The sequence below is a fragment of the Chiloscyllium plagiosum genome, chromosome 19 (genome assembly GCF_004010195.1).
Source record: "Chiloscyllium plagiosum isolate BGI_BamShark_2017 chromosome 19, ASM401019v2, whole genome shotgun sequence".
In the NCBI taxonomy this organism is placed as follows: Eukaryota; Metazoa; Chordata; class Chondrichthyes; order Orectolobiformes; family Hemiscylliidae; genus Chiloscyllium; species Chiloscyllium plagiosum.
Window position 1 is genome coordinate 48,653,937 of NC_057728.1, and position 19,405 is coordinate 48,673,341.

At 39.5% G+C, this 19,405-nt stretch overlaps 1 protein-coding gene across 3 annotated transcripts in view; it reads right to left on the reverse strand.

The window, feature by feature from the left end:
- Positions 1–3,126: 3,126 nt before the first annotated feature.
- Positions 3,127–19,405, reverse strand: part of LOC122559767 (myelin regulatory factor-like protein) — a 76,515-nt gene continuing 60,236 nt past the window's right edge. For 2 of the 3 annotated variants that reach the window (XM_043709759.1, XM_043709761.1), the window contains 6 exons: positions 19,282–19,329; positions 18,161–18,248; positions 16,809–16,883; positions 9,834–9,942; positions 5,063–5,137; positions 3,128–4,943 (listed from right to left, as the gene is read on the reverse strand). In XM_043709759.1, coding sequence (XP_043565694.1) covers positions 4,857–4,943; positions 5,063–5,137; positions 9,834–9,942; positions 16,809–16,883; positions 18,161–18,248; positions 19,282–19,329 — 482 coding nt within the window. In that variant the 3' untranslated portion in view covers positions 3,128–4,856. Of the gene's footprint in view, positions 4,944–5,062; positions 5,138–9,833; positions 9,943–16,808; positions 16,884–18,160; positions 18,249–19,281; positions 19,330–19,405 lie in introns of all 3 variants that reach the window. The other variant, XM_043709762.1, reaches the window with a different exon arrangement.

Consider the following 19,405-nt stretch of genomic DNA (forward strand, 5'->3'; position numbering starts at 1 on the left):
GTCCCACATCTCCACCCTTGAACGCCATCCCTTCCAACTGCAACAAGGACAGAACCCCCCGGTCCTCACCTTCCACCCCACCAACCTCCACATTAATCACATCATCTGCTGACATTTCCACCACCTACAAATGGATCCCACCACCAGGTATATATTTCCCTCCCCACCCCTAACCACCTTCTGAAAAGACCGTTCCCTCTGCAACAACCTGGTCAAGTCCGTGCTCCCTAACGAGCCACCCTCCCCTCTCGGCACCTTCTCCTGCCACCGCAGGAATTGCAAACCCTGCGCCCACACCTCCATCCAAGGCCCCAAAGGAGCCTTCCACATCTATCAAAGTTTCATCTTCACTACCACACGTCATTTATTGTATCCGTTGCTCCCGATGCTGTCTCCTCTACATTAGGGAGAGTGGAAGCCTTCTCGCAGAGTGCTTTAGAGAACATTGCCAGGACACCCACACCATCCAACACCACTGCCCCGTGGCCAAACATTTCAACTCCCCCTCCCACTCTGCCAAGGACAGGCAGGTCCTAGGCCTCCTCCACCGCCACTCCCTCATCACCCAACGACTGGAGGAAGAACGCCTCATCTTCTGCCTCGGGACCCTTCAACCCCAGGGCATCAATGTGGATTTCACCAGTTTCTTCATTTCCTCTCCCCACCTGAGGCTCCAGCCTCATTCCTGATGAAGGGCTCCAGCCCGAAACATCAATTTTCCTGCTCCTCGGATGCTGCCTCCTGAGCTTTTCCAGAAACACATTCTCAACTCTGATCTCCAGCACCTGCAGACCTCACTGTCTCCTTATCCACTGAATGGTAAGGTCCTGTGGGGAATGATGCTGAACGAAGAGACTTTGGAGTGCAGGTCGATAGGAAAGTGAAAAAGGCATTTGGTATGCTTTCCTTTATTGGTCAGTGAATTGAGTATAGGAGTTGTGAGGTCATGTTGCGGCTCTGCAGATCATTGGTTCAGTTGCTTTTGGAATCCTGCGTGCAATTTTGCTTTCCCTGCTATAGGAAGGGTGTTATGATACTTGAAAGAGTGCAGAGAAGATTTACAAAGCTGTTACCTGTGTTAGAGGGTTTGAACTAAAGGAGAGGCTGAACAGGCTGGGGCTGTTTTTCTTGGAGCGTCGAAGGCTGAGGAATGACGTTATAGAAGTTTATAAAATCATAAGGGACATAGATAGGTTGAATAGTCTAGAGAGCATAGGCTTAGGGTGTGAGGGAAAATGTTTTAAAGGGACGTAAGGGGACAACGTTTTCACACAGTGGCTGGTGTATATTTGCAATGATTTCACAGAGGAAGTGGTGGAAGCTGCTACAATTACAACATTTAAAAGGGCATCTGGATGAATAGGAAGGGTTTAGAGGATATGGGTGAGGCAAATGGAACTAGATTAATTTAGGATATCCGGTCGGCATGGATGAGTTGGACCAAAGGGTCTGTTTCCATGCTGTACATCTCTATGACTCTATGACTCTAAATGCTAGCTTTTCCAGCAATTTACATATCTTTAAACAAATGTAAAATAAAATCACAATGGATTTTGATCATGAATAAAGAGGAAACAGTTTCAGTGACAGGAGGATCAGTAGCCAAAGGACATAATTTAAGGCAATTAACTACAGAACGAGAGACAACATGAGAGAAAAAAAATGCAATTAATGATCTGGAATGCACTGCCTAAAAGATGGCACAAGCAGCTTTAATAATACTGATCAAAAAAGATAATTAAGTATTTAGTGGGAAGACTTGTCATGGGAAAATAGAGGTGTGGGATGAATTGGATAGCTGACAACATTCAAATGAGCTGAATATTTTCTTTCAGGGCTACATTAAACCATGTTTCTACAATGGAGTACCCAAAGTGAAAAATGATGTTCCAAATATATTTTAACTAGTGCTTGGTATATGACAGTTGTATTATATTCTAACATTTGTATTTAAATTTTATGGGGTTTTTTTGTTTGAGTCTTGCACCTATGAGTTAAATGTTTTGTACCTGAACACAACCCTTTGAACATTAAATCCCCCTCCTCGCATGCTTCCTTAATTTGATCATATGTTACATCCATCTGTTCATCTAAAGTGTACTTTCTTACAAATATTATACTCCATTTATTATTGGTCTATTCATGGAATCTATAGCTTTTGAAATTTTCTACTATAATCTTCTCACTTAATTACACCACCTAATTTAGCAAAATGCATAAACTTGATATATAGTTTATGGAAATTATGATTTCTAAAATATCAAGGCCTATGCTGCTTCCATTGTGGATATCGTATAGTGAAATATTTCAGCAATTTAGATTCTGTAGGTGGAATCTCATCAGGCTCTGAGCACTGTGGGCTATGGGGAAATGAGTGGGAGAATCAGGCCGAATGCTCCGCGAGCCCCATTACAGCATCAAGATCACCTCCCTTCATCTTGTATGTTTTCCCAAGTGACATGGTGAGAATCTCACTAGGCAGCGGTGAATTCCCAGTTGACGCACATTGTTGGCTGTTAAACACCTTGTTAATAGTACAGTTTGCCAGAGGCTGGGATCTGAATCAAACCCACAGTAAAATTTAGCAGTTGGGAAAAGTCGACATGAAAACCAGAGTGTGTTCTTGCCACTTGCTCCAAAAGACCTCCACTTTGAACATCAGGTCCCAACACCTCAGGCATGTTCCACGGACATCAGCATCAGACACACCCCCATGGAATGGATCCAATCCACTTATAGGATTCTTCTGCACTTCAATGTTGTACCTCGGCTGCAAGGGCAATCATCATTGTAATACAGCAGAAAGGACACTATGTGCTCCAAGACACAGGCCCAGCTCATTGAAACATGGAAACAGAAAATAGGAGCAGAACTAGGCCATTCACACTTCAAGCCTTCTCTGCAAATTCATTATGATCGTGGCTGATCATCCAACTCAATCGCTGGTTCATGTTTTCTCCTATATCCTTTGATCCCTTTAGCCCCAAGTACAACATCCAAATCCTCCTTGAAATTATACAATGTATTGGTGTTGACTGCTCAATGCGGTAGCAAATTCCACAGGCTCACCACTCTCTGGGTGAAAACATTTCTCTTCTTCTCAATTCTAAATGGTTTACCCTGTGTCTTAAAACTATGATCCCTAGTTCTTGTCTCTCCCATCATGGGAACATCCTTTTGTATCTATACATGTATTATTTTCTCGACAATTTGTATGCCTTTTCCTTGGCTCTAACACTGTCTCTAGCATTCCTTGTAGCCCATCGTTTGGATACCTTCCCACTTTCCGTTTTGCGCCACACAGGAACAAACAATTTTTGCAGTTTACCCATTTGCTCTCTGAATGCTTTCCATTGCCTTTCCACTGTCATCCTTTTTAAGTAATGTTCCCCAGTCTATCACACTAACTTGGTCTCATTATCGCCATTTCTTCTATTTAGATTCAGAACTCCAGTCTCGGAATCAACTATGTCCTTCTCCATCTTGACGGGGAATTCTATCATATTATAGTTGTTCTGCCTAAGGGGCCTCACACAACTACATTACTAATTATTTCTTTTTCATTACACAATATCCAGTCTAGAACAACCTACTCTCTAGTTGGATCCTCAAGTTATCCATATTGGTCTAGAAAACTATCCTGTTTTTCTCCAGAAATCCCTTCTCTGCTGTCTGGGTGCTAATATGACTAACCTGCATATAGATTGGGCAGAAGCCACCCATAATTTCAGATGTTCCATTATTGCATGCATCTCTAATTTCCTGTTTAACACAAATCCCAAAATCACCCCTACATTTCAAGAGTCAATGTACAACCACCAATAATGCTTTTTGCCCCTTGGTGCTGTTCAGCTTTGTCCATACAGTCCACAGCATTCCAGCTGGTATCCTTCCTTACTATTGTGTTGCTTCCCCTTTAACTAACAATGCAAGTCCGCCACCTTTCCTTTCTATCTGTCTTTCCTAAATATTGAATACTCCTGGACATTCAGTTCCCATCCCTGGTCACCCTGCAGCCGTGTATTTGTAATCAGACCTGTTTTCATTTATTGTGGATGTGATCCTACTGCACAGGATGGTGCACGGGCTGAATTTTGATGTCCACAAAGACCAGCTATGGAGGCTATGTCACTAGACCATGCCAGCCCAGTCCATGATTGCCACTAATGTTAGAGCAGACTCAGTTGATTGGCAGAATGTCCAGCAATGTTGAAATAAAGTTCAATGCCTTCCTTCACCCCACCAGTGTAAGTTCCTCATGCCCACTCTGAGTGCACAATGGCCTTTTAAATATGGCACCAGCGTCAGAAATACCAGTCAGTTTTGGTATCACCAGTGAGTGGCAAGTTGCCCTGGTAACAACACCTGGTACGATGGGCCAGGATATAGATAAGAAACTTGCAATAATCCAAAACCAATGTGTGTGTTTGGTTTGGTGGGATACGTTGAAAAAAATTCCCTTTGCCTCACAGCAAGAATTACTCCAAACTCAACAAGACTTGTATTTAGCAAAAAAAACCTAAGAATTTAGACTGCTTCAAATTTTATTAATTTATAAACTTCACAGAAGTAAAAATATTAAATTAGTTCTCACTCTTAGCAATCCCTGTAAAATACAACTGGCAAATCTATGTAAAAATGTGCTGTTCCTCCATTCCAGTCAGATGCTACTCCTGTGTTTCACATACCTCGAGATGACAAGAATCATAATTAGTATGTAATGTGTGTATTTTACATCCAAGAATTAATCTGGTTGATTAATAGATGTTAAATAACAAAAGATGCTATATGAAGTCTGTATGAAAAGAATGTACTTCAATAAAGATCAATACAGGTATAGGATTTGTTCTTCTGAATTAGCTGCATTGTCGATAGAAGTACAAGTGGTAATCTGTGAAGAATATTCGAGCAAAGTTCGGATTTGTTCTGCAGTCTGCCAGGCCCTGTACAATAGAGAATACTCAATGATTAAGCAGATAAAGATACAATTTGCACACAATTTCTATTTTGACAAGTGCTTCAGATTGATCTCAGCTTTTAAGTTAGTTGCAGATTGACTTACTGGTGCTGCAACGCGAAAGTGGTATGTACACTCATGAAGATGTGCTACTGGCAAGAACCAGAAATGTTGATACCCCTGCAAGAATATTTAAACATTTAATGAGAGGGAGCTCACAACAAACTATCAAGTGTATAATACATTTTAAGCAAGCCAATAAAAATGCTATGTTACTTAAATATTTTATAAATAACAACCAATTGTTTCAGATTGCTTCAATTTCTGGCAGTTCAATTGCCTACTGTGTGTGTACACAAGAACATAAACAATAGCTGTACAAGACCATATGACCTATCAAACCTGCTCTTCCATTCAATATGAACATGGCTGCTCTTCAGCATTAACTCCACTTACCTGTCTACCCCATACTCAGAATCCTGCAGAATAAAAGTCTTTCAATTTTCACTTTGAATATATTGAATTATGGAGTATATATGATCCTCAGTGAATTCCAAGATCCGTCTCTCAACCCTTCATGATCAACCGGCTAACCTAAGGCTGTGCCCTCATGTTCAAGATTCCGCGGACAGGGAGGAACGATCACTGTGTCTAACTCTACCAAGCCCCTTTAAAATCTTTCTTATATTATCTTGTATGACTGAATTTCCTCGATAGTACAGTGGTTAGTATACCAGCCTGTCATGTGGGAAACCAGGGTTCGGTTCCCGGATGGGGAGGAATTTTAGGGTGACACGGTAACTCAGTGGTTAGCACTGCTGCCTCATATCATCAGGGACCCAGGTTTGATTCCAGCATCGGGCAACTGTCTGTGTAGAGTTTGCACATTCTCCCAGTGTGTGTGGGTTTCCTCCGGGTGCTCCAGTTTCCTCGTAGATTAGATTACTTACAGTGTGGAATCAGGCCCTTCGGCCCAACAAGTCCATACTGACCCGCCGAAGCGCAGCCCACCCATACCCCTACATTTACCCCTTCACCTAACACTACAGGCAATTTAGCATGGCCAATTCACCTGACCTGTACATCTTTGGACTGTGGGAGGAAACTGGAGCACCCGGAGGAAACCCACGCAGACACGGGGAGAATGTGCAAACTCTACACAGTCAGTCGCCTGAGGCGGGAATTGAACCCGGGTCTCTGGCACTGAGAGGTAGCAGTGCTAACCACCGTGCCACCATGCTGCAAAGATTTGCAGGCTAGGTGAATTGGCCATGCTAAATTGCCCATAGTGCTTAGGGATGTGTAGGTTAGGTGCGTTAGTCAGGGGAAATGTAGGGGAATGGGTCTGGGTGGAAAATTCTTCAGAGGGTCGGTGTGCACTTGTTGGGCCAAATGACCTGTTTCCACACTCTTGGGATTCTATCACTGGCCAGAAATAAGATTTTATGTGCGGCAATTCTTAAGTTTGCTTACACAGGCTTAGAAAACCACAAGTATACTGCCAGTACTGGGTCTCCTCATTGAAATGAGGATAGCTTTCTGAGCATGCTTACCTGGGCAGTTTTTTTTTATATTTAGATAACTTTAATGTATTAACTTAAAAAAAAGACAATGCACAAGCCTTAGGAAGTGGCAAGACAAAGCAGTTGCTGGTTGGACCACTGGGATCCAAAGAATTTGGCAAACAGGATACAGAATTGTGAGATAGAAAGCAGAGGGTGATGGTTGAGGGATGTTTTTGTAACTGGAGTCTGGGTCTAGTGGAGTTCCTCAGGGATTAGTGTTGGCATATATAAACAATTTAAACTTGAATGCAGGAGAGTTGATCAACATGAAGTAGAATGATAGGAAATTTGGTGCAATGGTAAGTAGTGAGGAGGATAGCCTTAAACCAAATTACAGGAGGATATATACTGGCTGGTCATGTAGGCTGATCAGTGGCAAACAGAATTCAATCCAGATACATGTGAGATGATGCATTTGGGCAGGACAAACAAGGCAAAGGAATACATGAAAAAAGCATCAGAGAGACCTTGGTGTGCAGATCCACTGGACTCTTAACATAGCAGGATAGGTGGATAAGGTGGTCAAGACAGCAAATGGGATATTTGCCTTTATTAGCAAAATTGTAGAATTTAACAGCAAAGAGATGATGCTGTAACTGTATAAAATGTTGGTTAGGCCATAACTTGAATAATGTGTACCGTTCTGGAATCCACATTATAAGAAAGATGTGATTATGTTGGAGAGGGTATCGAGGAGATTTACCAGGATGTTGCCTGGGCTGGAGAGTATTAGTTATTTAGAGAGATTGGATAAGTTGGAGTTGTTTTCCTTGGAGCTGAAATTGACTGAATGGAGACATGACTGAGTTTATAAAATTATGAGGGGCACAGAAGGAAGAAACATTTCCCCTTGGTGGAGGGATCAATGACTGGGGGGAATAGTTTCAAGGGAAGGGGTGGGGGTTGAGGGCAGGATGTAAGGAAAACAATTTCACCCAGAAGGTGGTGGGAATCTGGAACTCACTGTTTTGTAAGGATGGTGGAGACAAAAACCCTCAATGCCCAAGTTATATTTAGATGTACACTTGCGATGTCAAGGCATACAAGGCTATAGGCCAAATGCTGGAAAATGGGATTAGAATATGTAGGTCATTGTTTTGATCAGCACAGACAGGCTGTATGGCCTTTTCTATGCTGTAAACCTCTGTGACTCCAGGCCCTCGACTTGCATCACATCAGATAGCAACGCCACTGAAAAAAAATAACTTCTTCAGGATATTAAGTTTCCAGTCTAACTTTTGAGTTATTTTGCTACCCAAGTTTGGACATGTTTTTTGTTAATCTGAAACAAATAATTAGCACAAAACAGCGGTTTCTAAATAAATACCTCTGTGGGGAATCTTGGTCAAAATTGGTATGAGGTACGAAGATGCCTCAGGAAGGAAGCAACTCTGACTGCTCTCATGTATATACAAGAGAGAATGATATGAAAAATGGCAAATCTATAAAATTGAAACTCGGTCAATGCTGTAGGCATCAGTTTCTCAGCTTACATTGTTTATTGAAGTTGTACTGTATTATCAAATTTAAAAGTAAAATATCACACATCAGGTTATAGTCCAACAGGTTTATTTGGAAGCACTAGCTTTCGGAATGCTGTGGCATTGTGTGATTTTTAACTTTGCCCACCTCAGTCCAACACCTGCTCCTCCACATCATCATTATCAAATTTAAGCCTGCCAGGTTTGGGTTCTTCCCATGTTACATTCACAGTCAGAACCATAAGACCAAAAAACGTTTAACCGGCTGTACAGGCCCTCAAGCCCATTCCGCCATTCAGTAAAATGATGACTAATCTTATCTTGTTCTAACCTCCACCTTACTGCTTGTTCACCAAAACCTGAGTGCTCTGCTTCAAAAATCTGCTCTCCCCTTCAAGTTTTCTGGGGTAGAGACTGCCAAAGATCCATGACTTTCAAAACAAAAATGCTACCAAGTAGTCCTTTGCTCCATTAATCTGGACTCCTTTGTGAGAAGGCACATCCTCTGAACATCCATGCTTGCCATGAACCCTCAGAATCTTGTCAGTTTCAATAAGGTTACATGTCATTCACCCCAACTCCATGGAGTGTAGGCCAAGTCTGCTCAACCAACCATTCTTCATAAGACAAACCCTGCACCTCAGGAATCAACTTAGTCAATATTCTTTGTGTGATGTGCAATGGAAATATATCACCTCTCCCTAAACAATGAAACCAACTGAATATAGTGTTCAAGGTACTGCACTTACGCCCTGCACAATTATAGCAAAACTTCATTAACTTCATTTTTCTTTTATTCATACACAAGATGGCAGAATCACTGACCAGATCAGTATTTATTGCCCATTCCTAGAGGGAGTTAAAAGCCAACCACATTGCTATAGGTCTGGAGTCACATGTAGTCGAGACCAGGTAAGGATGACAGTTTCATTCCCTAAAAGACATTAGTGAACCAGATGGGTTTTTCCAACAATCGACAATGGATTTCTGGTCATCATTAGACTCTTAATTCCAGATTCTTATTGAATTCAAATTCCACCATCTGCTGTTGTGGCATTCAAACCCAGGAACCTGGGTCTCTGGTTTAACAGTCCAGCGATAATACCATAGGCTAACAACGCCACATTATTCTCTAAATTCCTCTAAATAAAGGCCAACATTCTATTTGTCTTCGTAATGGATTTCTCCTCCATTTGCTTCATGATCATCTTGAGTTAAGGATATCCTTGGTCTACTCTTCCCCATTATCTCTAAGCTTAAAGCATCTGAGTCATTTTCCATTATGTGTTAGTGAAACTAAGTTCTACCCTATGACCACATGTCTGATGTAAAGGGGGTAGAAATTACACTGTATCAAAATCCAGGTAAGATTTCAGTGCTACATACATCTAATGGGATCAGTGGCAGGACTGCGGGACATTGTTCTGCCAGCCTTTTATTGTATTATTATTGATGAGCTGCAGCCAGTTCTGGCCTCAGAAGTTGGCTGGTCCCAAGACAGACTGATATACATGGTTGCTGAGGTCATAAGGAGAGTCCTGGAACATGCAGGCAATTGGAAGACAGGGGAAGCAATGGCTTACAAACTTGGTCTGGAGGAAGTTGGAAAAACCCTCTGTGAATCTCTAAGATACATATTTCAATTAACGGACTGTACAAATGCAATTTGTTTTCAGTTATGTTGCAATAAATTTCAGTGTTAAGCGCAGGTCAGCATCTGTAGGCATCAATTGTTGAAAAGCCCAGTCAAACGTTTCCTCAGTGCAGATAATTTCTAAAATCAAACATATATTTCACAATATTGTTGTAATGTCCAGCATAGCAAGTTACCTGAGACATTTCCTGTGATGCATCCCTTTTCATTATTTTGTGTGCAGGTGTTACACATGTCTCACCAAGGTTCACTTTACATTTATAAACAATCACGGGTGCTGTTGTGCTGCAACATATAAATAATATTGTTATAACATGGGGTAAACCCTCCTGCTTAATTTAAACCAGCAACACCGAACAGATTTATCCCATAATCTGTGAAAATTTGAGAGGCCAAGAACTATTTAAAGTAAAAATTAACAACTTTATTTCTTAAAGAATAACAGAGAATAGGTAACTAACAACTATTTACAACTCCTTCCTCTAACCTATCTTTTACCTTCCCTTCTATAATACTAGGCCGATAAAACTCCCCGATTAAATTTTACCAAAAATTCATGTTTTCAAAACCAGCCAGACATTAAATCTTCTCTTCCTCGGTTTTCTTTTCTTTTTCTTAGGGATTTCTGTTTTGCAGGTCACTGATCAATCAAGGTACCTTTAAGAGAGCTATTTTTCAGGCAGTCTCTACATGCTGGTTGTGTGGCAGTTCTCCTCTCAACTGTTCAATTTTCCCCAGTATTATACTCTGAAACCCTCAAATTGTGCCATCGGCTATTAAAATTGTCAATATACTAAATTCAAACTTGATTGGAGTTTGGTACTTTTCAGGGTGTAATTTAAACTGATTGGCCTAATGGAATCTGTTTTGTCTCCAGGCAACCAGCTACACTAACTGCTGGAACACATGCTACATTGCATCTTATTGAGAATACTTAGTGCTGTCAGGTAGGTCTGCAGGTACAGTACACCCACCTCTTCATACCACCTCCCCCTCTTAAGAAACAATGAACCATCATAATGAAAATATGGCTTTCTTTTCCTATTCTTTAAACACATTACCCTAACATATATTAACTTTAATCTAAGTTCACCTTAACTTCTTCCCATATTATTTATATATATATATATATATACACACACACATTATATATATAAAACATTAAATAAATCCAAGTAGATGATCCTTTATCAGAAGTTCCAAAATCCAAAAACTGAAGTTTTTTTATGACTTTTTATTCTCATTAACAAGGTTATTTGGCGTGCAAACAATTAACCCAAGTCGACACCCACTCAATGTGTGTCACTCAGATGCGACGTGGGAAGACATGGCCCAGCACCAGCAGGCCTGGATTCTTACCCAAGGCCTGTTTTAGTTAGAAAGTCTGCTCCTCTGGTGGGATTTTTAAAATTTCACCATCAAACTATCACTTATTCTGAAATTCGAAAAACAGCTAGTCCTGACAATTTTGGATAAAGAATCTTCTACGTGTACAAATCTCATCTAAACTTTATCAGTTAAATTTACGATAACTCATCTGCAATTACATTCTTACAACCTGCAACATGTATGATTTTAAATTAAAAATCTGTAACATAATACTCCAAAGAAATTGCCTCATTCTTGTCTTTAAAGCATTCTAAGAATGTAAGGGGATTGTGATCCGTGTACACAACCATCTCTGACAATTGCTCGTGACATACACATTAAAATGCTGTAAGGCCAATACCAAACTCAATAGTTCTTTTTCCTTTGGTGGATGTTGATCATCTTTGAAAAGTAACCAACTGGCAGTTTAATCCCATCCTCATCTTTCTGTAGGGGTACAGCTCCAACTCCAATGTCATTAGCATCGATGATGACCTTAAAAGGTTTTGAAAAGTTTGGTGTGGCTAAAACTGGTTTGATGGTTAATATGGCTTTCAAATGGTCGAATGCCTCCTGGCATTGTTCTGTCCACCAAAACTTTGTGTTCTTCTTCAGCAAATCGGTTAACGGTGCCACTATACTGCTGAAGTTTGGAACAAACTTCCAATAGAATCTGCTGAGTCCTAAGAATCGAAGCGCCTCTTCAAGATTGGTCGTGGAAATTCCTCGATGGCCTTCATCTTTGCGTTCTGTGGGGTCAACCTTCCATGACCGATGTTATGTACCAAGACGTCGCCTCTGCTTTCGCGAATTCAGTTTTATTTAAGCTTATCAACAGTTCTGTTTCTCGTAGTCATTCAAAGAGCTCTGTCAACTGTACCATGTGATCTTGTCAGGACTTACTAAAGATCACTACATCATCCAAATAGACTGCACAGTTTGTTAACCCAGACACAACTCTGTACATGGGTCTTTGGAATGTGGCGGGTACATTCTTCATTCCAAAGGGCATCACTTTAAACTGATATAGCCCATTTGTGGTTACAAACACAGGAATTTCTTTCACTGTCTCTAATAAAGATACCTGCCAGTAACCATGCATTAAGTCCAACTTGCTGATGTAACTGGCTTGTCTGACTTTCTCGATACAATCTTCCAATCTAGGAATTGAACATGAGTCTGATTTTGTAATGGAGTTGACCTTCCAATAACCCACACAGAATCATTGAGTCCCGTCTGGTTTAGGAACTAAGATGATCGGCGAACTCCACTCACTCTGACTTGGTTCGATGATGTCCTTGTCCATCTGGACCTGTCTAGATTTGAAAGGATTAAGCCAATAGGGGTGTTGTTTTATTGGAGCAGTATTCCCTACGTCTACTTCTTGTAGAATAGCATCTGATTCTTACATATGTCCTTGTACTGCAGTAACAAATCTCTCAACTGCGTTCTATGCTCCTGAGACAGATAATTTACTAACCTATCACTCTCCTCAAGGACTTCTTCATTTTTAAATCTATTTGGACGCACCTCAAAATCCACATCATCTGGATTTGATTCTTCACTTTGCAGGGCAGTAACTAACACCTGTTTCTCCAGTTCTTTCTCTCTAGTATAATACAGTTTCAACATGTTCACATGACATACCTAATACCTTTTTTTCCTATCTGGCATATTTACTAGATAATTCACCTGATTCAACTTTTTCTCAATTTGATAGGGACCACTAGACCTGGCTTTGAAAGGATCTTCTATCACTGGTAACAGTACTAACACATCACCCCTCGGGAAAACGTCCGAGTGTCAGAGATTTTATCTGCCACCTGCTTCGTTCTATGCTGTGTCCTCTTTAGGTGCTGTTTAGTTAACTTACCTACTTGATTTAATCTCTCCCTCACCTCCGATAATCTAAGTGTGAGATCTCCGTCATTGGTCCTGTCAATTTTTCTTTAATTAATTTCAAAGGGCATCTCACTTCATGCTCAAATATTAACTCAAAGTATGTGAACTGAGTAGATTCATTTGGGGCATCTCTAATGGCAAACAAAACAAATGGGATACCTTTATCCCAATCAATCATTCAGGTAATCCTGACAGTACGTTCTCAACATGATCTTCAAGGGCTGATGCCACCTTTCTAAAGCTCCCTGGGATTCACGGTGATAAGCATTGAATTTAAAGTGCTATACACCTAAGCTATCCATAAACTTCTAAAACAGCCTAGCAGTAAAATTTGACCCTTGGTCCGACTGAATCTCTCTGGGTAGCCCGTACTAACTCCTCTACCACCTTTCTTACCTTGAGACTGTGTAATGGAATTGCCTCTGGAAATCCGATAGACACATCCATTATGGTTAACAAGTGCTGGTTCCCACTTTTAGTTCTTGGGAGGGGACTGACACAATCAATTATAACTCACGTGAAAGGTTCTTCAAATGCGGGAATTGGCAACAAAGGTGCAGGTTTTATTACCGCCCGTGGCTTACCTACCATTTGGCATGTATGACACATTCGGCAAAAGTTAACCATATCCTTGTGCATTCCAGGCCAATAAAAGTGTTTTTGTACCTTAGCCTGAGTTTTTTGTATCCCAAGGTGACCTCCTACAGGTAGTTCATGTGCTACCCCCAACACCACTTGTCTGTATACTACTGGCAACACAATCTGGTGCACTTCAGTCCATTTCTCCTCTGCACTAACCTGCCGTAGTCTCCATTTCCATCTTAGGATTCTATCTTTAAGATAATAACCCTCCGGAATATTCTCAGCCTTCTTTTCAGAGTACACATCCACAGGTCTTGTCTTGCTGTTGCAAGTTTCTTAGCCTATCAGGACTAAACACTTCTGTCTGACTCTCAGCCTGTTCAGGTTTTTCCAACACATTATGTCAAACAGGGTATCTGCTGACTGAACTTCAACACTTTCATCTTTGTCTTAACCTTTCACTTCATGATGTGACTTATGATAGTGGGATCTGGTTACCATAACAGGCTCGGAAAATACCAGGATATTTCTGTTTTAACTCCTCAGTTTCCTGGTCTTCTCCACAACAGGGGGTGCCACTTCTACCTTGGCTTCTGCCAAATCATCCCCAAGAACAAACTGAATTCCTGGAACTGACATTCTGTCAATCACTCCCACTGTAACTTCCCCAGTCTTGAGTCGGCACTCCAACCTGATCTTACATAGGGGAACACTAAATCTCTGTCTATCTATCCCACAAATTACCATACTCTCGGGTAACAGGTCAGAAAGGGTGCATATTTGCTCATCCCTTACTATCAGTGACTGGTTAGATCCTGTATCTCTCAAAATTGTAATTTATTGTCCCCTTGTTCTTTCCGAGTAAACTTTACCCACAGAGGCAAATTCTTTGTAGAGATCATGTACTAATTCCATACCCAGCCCCTGCCCAGGCTGTGCACTCTCCTGCAGCTCCTCGGCTCTTCTTGGGGTCTCCTTTACTACCTTCACTAATGCCACTGGCTTAGCTTCTTTTACCTCATCTTTTCCCACAGCCCCTTCTTTAACGATCAGCACTGTGGCTTTACTTGTCCCACTTCATCAGTGGAAACACCTGAGGCCTTTCTATCCTCTTGGGCTTCTTTTTTATCCAGTGCTCTCTACTCTTGGTTTCGTTGTGTAGGATCTCCCCTTCTCCCAATTTCTATCCCTCACAAGATGAAATTCTGGCCAGAAGCTTGTCTTATGCGCTAATTCTGCTGCCCTTCTCACTTCCTGAACTTTCTGTTCCTCCATGTGAATCCTTACCATCTCTGTAAGTGAGTTTTTAAACTCCTCCAGCAGAATAATCTCTCTTAAAGCCTCAAAGGTCCTATCTATTTTCAAAGCACACACCCATTGATCAAAATTATTATGTTTAATTCTTTTAAACTCAACATAAATCTGACCTGGTTCCTTCTTTGTGTTTCTGGTACCAATTCATAAGCACTTAAAATAGCCTGTTTAACCTCTTCATAATCTATTGACCCGTTATCTCATTAGCTCTGCCTACCACTTTAGTCTGAACTAGCATTATCCATAAATCCTCGACTACTTCATCTGTCTAGTCAATTTTTCAAATGAAATAAAGGTTTCAACATCTTTCTCATCAAAATGTGGCAAAGTTTTGACATATTTATATATATTTCTACCTTCTCTTTTAAGCTCCATCCTGTTAACTTGACTTTGCTGACTAAGCCGCAACTGCACAAGTTCAAATTCTCTCTCTTTCGTTTTGCTTAGCTAAGAACCTTTTCTCTCTTTCTCTCTCCCTTTGCTCAGCCAAGAACCTTCTCTCTCTCGCTTTTTCCTCTCTCTCCTCTCTCTCCTCTCTTTATCTTCTAACTCCAATTTCCTCAATTGTAATTTAAGTTTTTTCTTACCTCTACCTTATTTGTCTGTTTCTCTGACATATCTAAGTGTTTGAGTAATTTCATTACAATTTCAGCTTTACTTTTGTCCTTGGTAAAACCCAAATCTAACTTATTTGCTCATTCTGAAAGTATGGCATTTTTCTTCCCTTCTAAACTTTCTTGGCAAATTTGAGAATCATCTTCAAATCCCAGAACCTCCTTTAGCAATTTTAAGAGCCATTTCTCTTACTTTTAATTCAATCAACCACAAATCACCGAAATTAAACAAATTGTCTCACCTACGTTTTATTTAAAGATCTGGGACACTAACCTGCAAGTGTTTAAATCAGCTGGGATTTTCCATACCTCCAAAACTATTCAAATCTGTCTGCACCAGTTCAAATCCCGAACAGGAGCCCCCAAACTGTTAGGACACAGCTACACTAACTGCTGCACCACATGCTACATTGTATCTTGTTGAGAACACTTAGTGCTGTCAGGTAGTTCTGTTAGCTTTTAACTTTCTTAAAGGTACAGTATACCCACATTTTCATAACAATCTTAATGCTGAGTAACTCTTCATGGCATAAAGGTTCCTGATGAAGGGCTTATGCCCAAAACATCGATTCTCCTGCTCCTTGGATGCTGCCTGACCTGCTGTGTTTTTCCAGCACCACACTCCCAACTCTGATCTCCAGCATATGAAGTCCTCTATTTCTCCTGACATAAAGTTTATATAATACAGGTGACCAAAATAATGGACATTTTTCTTTAATGAAGGATAGGCAAGGGCCACAAAGCTGTGGTAAAACAGAAGGCATATTGTTTTGGGAATGGCTATTCCCTTTTCCTATTAATTAAATAATGCACAAGAAGATTTCACAAAGAGATCCATCCTAACATTGATCAGCCCAGCATATTTGCTTGCAGCTTTTTCTAAGTTGCAATTCTCTAACCTATACATGCACAGAACACTGCAGTTTTGACGTGCAAATATTTGATCATGCAAAAATGCAGTTAAAATTACAGCAAATCCTTTTAACTGAAAAATTGCCTTCCAACACGAACCTGTACTGCGTTATTAATAATGTTGCCATGGCTAATATTTCAAATTATTAATTAATTGTAGCATTATCAAATGTACAAAATAAAAATTCATGTGTCACCTTGCAACAATGTCACATAGTATTCCAAAACAGAAAAATCACATCAGCATGCTTAAAAAACTTTTAAATATTCTTAAACAAAATCCATTAGAAAATATAAGAAACTTCATTAAATAATTCATTTCAAACAACAGGCTTGAATTAAGTTTAATCCATGGGAAACAATAGAAGGTATGATTACAAATAAATATTGGTACTTATAGGCTAATTAGGGTTTGATTTAGAAAGAATATAAAATACAAATCTTTATAATAGTACTTACTTCATTTCCAAAGTAATTCTCATATTAACAGGTGTATACTTGTTGATTGGAATTACGTAGCTATAGCTGCCATTCCTGAAAGATGAGTAGTGAAAACAAAACTAATTTGAAAACAAAGTACAGTAGTTTCATCAGTCATGCAAAGCACATAGTTATTAAACTTTGAATTCCAAGGACTACATATACAGTAAAAAAAACAGCTGTACTATTTTAAATAACAGTTTAAATGAATTTAGCCCACTCATTACTCAAACAGAGGTGAAATACCCTTTAGTGGCATGTGACTGCACAAGCCAAAATGACTACAATTGGTATCTTTTGATCTGCATCCTTCAAAAGCCTTACAACCTGATTATGCAATTATAGTCCAAGAGTAAAGCAGAAAGACTCGGCTCTCATTTAACTATTTTACAAAGCTTTTCCTCACTCATCACTCTGCGAAATTAGCAATCCAGATATTTTCCGATCAACCTTTTTAGAGATGATATTACACACCTCTGGAGCAGATGAAGACTTGAATCTTAGCCTCCTGGTTCAGAGGTAGGGACATGACCACTACACTAGAAAAGCCAAAAGATTCGTAATCAATGCTATCATTGGACGAAGAATTAACATAATTAGAGTGTAAAGTGGGATGGAGCAATTATGGTCCTATCACTTGAAGTACAGACTACAAATGTAATAAAAACGAAACCATTGGAAAATTAAACCGTGGGTGGCACGGTGGCTAGCACTGCTGCCTCACAGCGCCAGAGACCCGGGTTCAATTCCCGCCTCAGGTGACTGACTGTGTGGAGTTTGTATGTTCTCCCAGTGTCTGCGTGAGTTTCCTCCGGGTGCTCCGGTTTCCTCCCACAGTCCAAAGATGTGCAGGTCAGGTGAATTGGCCATGCTAAATTGCCTGTAGTGTTAGGTAAGGGGTAAATGTAGGGGTATGGGTGGGTTGCGTTTCGCGGGGCGGTGTGGACTTGTTGGGCCGAAGGGCCTGTTTCCACACTGTAAGTAATCTAATCTAATCTAAACAAAACCAAGGTTAGAAATAAACACAAAAAAAATTATGAGAAAAACCCCTTCTACAAAACTGAAAAATGAAATGACAACTAAGAAACATATGAATATAATTAGCAGAGGGAAATATTATTCTCAAGAATTAATTGTAACATATACTGTATCTTGGTGTCTGACCTATCACAAATAGAGCCATGCCCAAGTTAAATTCCAATCAACATTGGTTTGATATTTTCCCAACTCTGACCATAAATTTGAAAAACATAATAGAAAAACACCAATTGAAGTAGGATTGCTTTCTGAGAAATGAAATAGTTATATCAATAATATTTAAAGTAACTAACCCACAATGAATTCCTTTAACACAGTAATGTTGGTCAATTTGTTGCTGACTTTCCATAACTCTTATTGATCTAATAGATGTATCAAACCCTATGAATATCAAAAACAAACCAAAATCAATAAAATTCAATTTGCAAAACAATTTTTCAACCAATGTAACTGTTCAAAATATCAACTTTACTGAAATACATTTCACCAAATGACCCAATCATTCTTAATCAGTTCTGTGATGCATACATTTCTTTATAGCTCTTAAGTGCCAGTGCTCTGTACAGCAAATATAACAATGCATGTTTTACCACTATTTATTTGTAGAACAAAGCGATGAAAGTTGACACCAAATTAATATATTTCAGTAAAGATCATTCAGCCCATCAAGACTTGTATACCCAGAAGCCTGTAATGGTTATTCTATTACATACTTAACTCGTCTTGAGGGAAAGCCAAGTTTCTCTTACTATCATGTTTAGCTTAAAACCTAGTGTAACAACATTATGTCTTATATTTTTCATATAATACAATAAATGTATTGACTTGACAAGTATGGATTGATTGTTTCAATCTTATCTATGATTATTTATTATATGACAGAATAGTTGAAGCCTGAGTCACAAGCTTGAAGTTGTGAAGACATAAGACATAATGTCACTTAAGTGACATATCACTTCAGACATAATTTAGGCTGATACTCGAATACTGTATTGAGTGAAAATGGTAAAGTTGGGAATGTTGTCAAAATCCGGATCAGATCTGTCTATTATCATCCTATAAAGGTTCCTGTATATTTCCCTATTGCTCATTAAAGCATCATCTATCTTACATCAACAATGTTTCCCATTACCAATTTTTATCGAGAGATTTATAAAAAAATCTTTGCTGTTTAAAAACAAGCAGTCAGTCTCTTTGCTGTCTTTTTAATTCCTGGTCTATGATGCATTGTAGGATCATTTTCAAATCCCAATGCTAGGGAAACATTCTGAAATAGATCACTCTCGTTTAGGAAACATGTAACTAAATTAACAAATGTTATATTTTATCACAACATTATACAACTTTTTTTAAAAAATCAATAGTTACCAATTTGTTATTGAAGACATAGAAACAAACTAAAGATTTTACTTACAATCACTATTTTGATTTCTCTTCATATTTATTTGGCTTGTTACCAGTTCTGAAAGAAGAATTCAAAACCTTGTTATCTAACATTTGAGTATAATATACAGAACAAGCATATCTGTGATTTATTG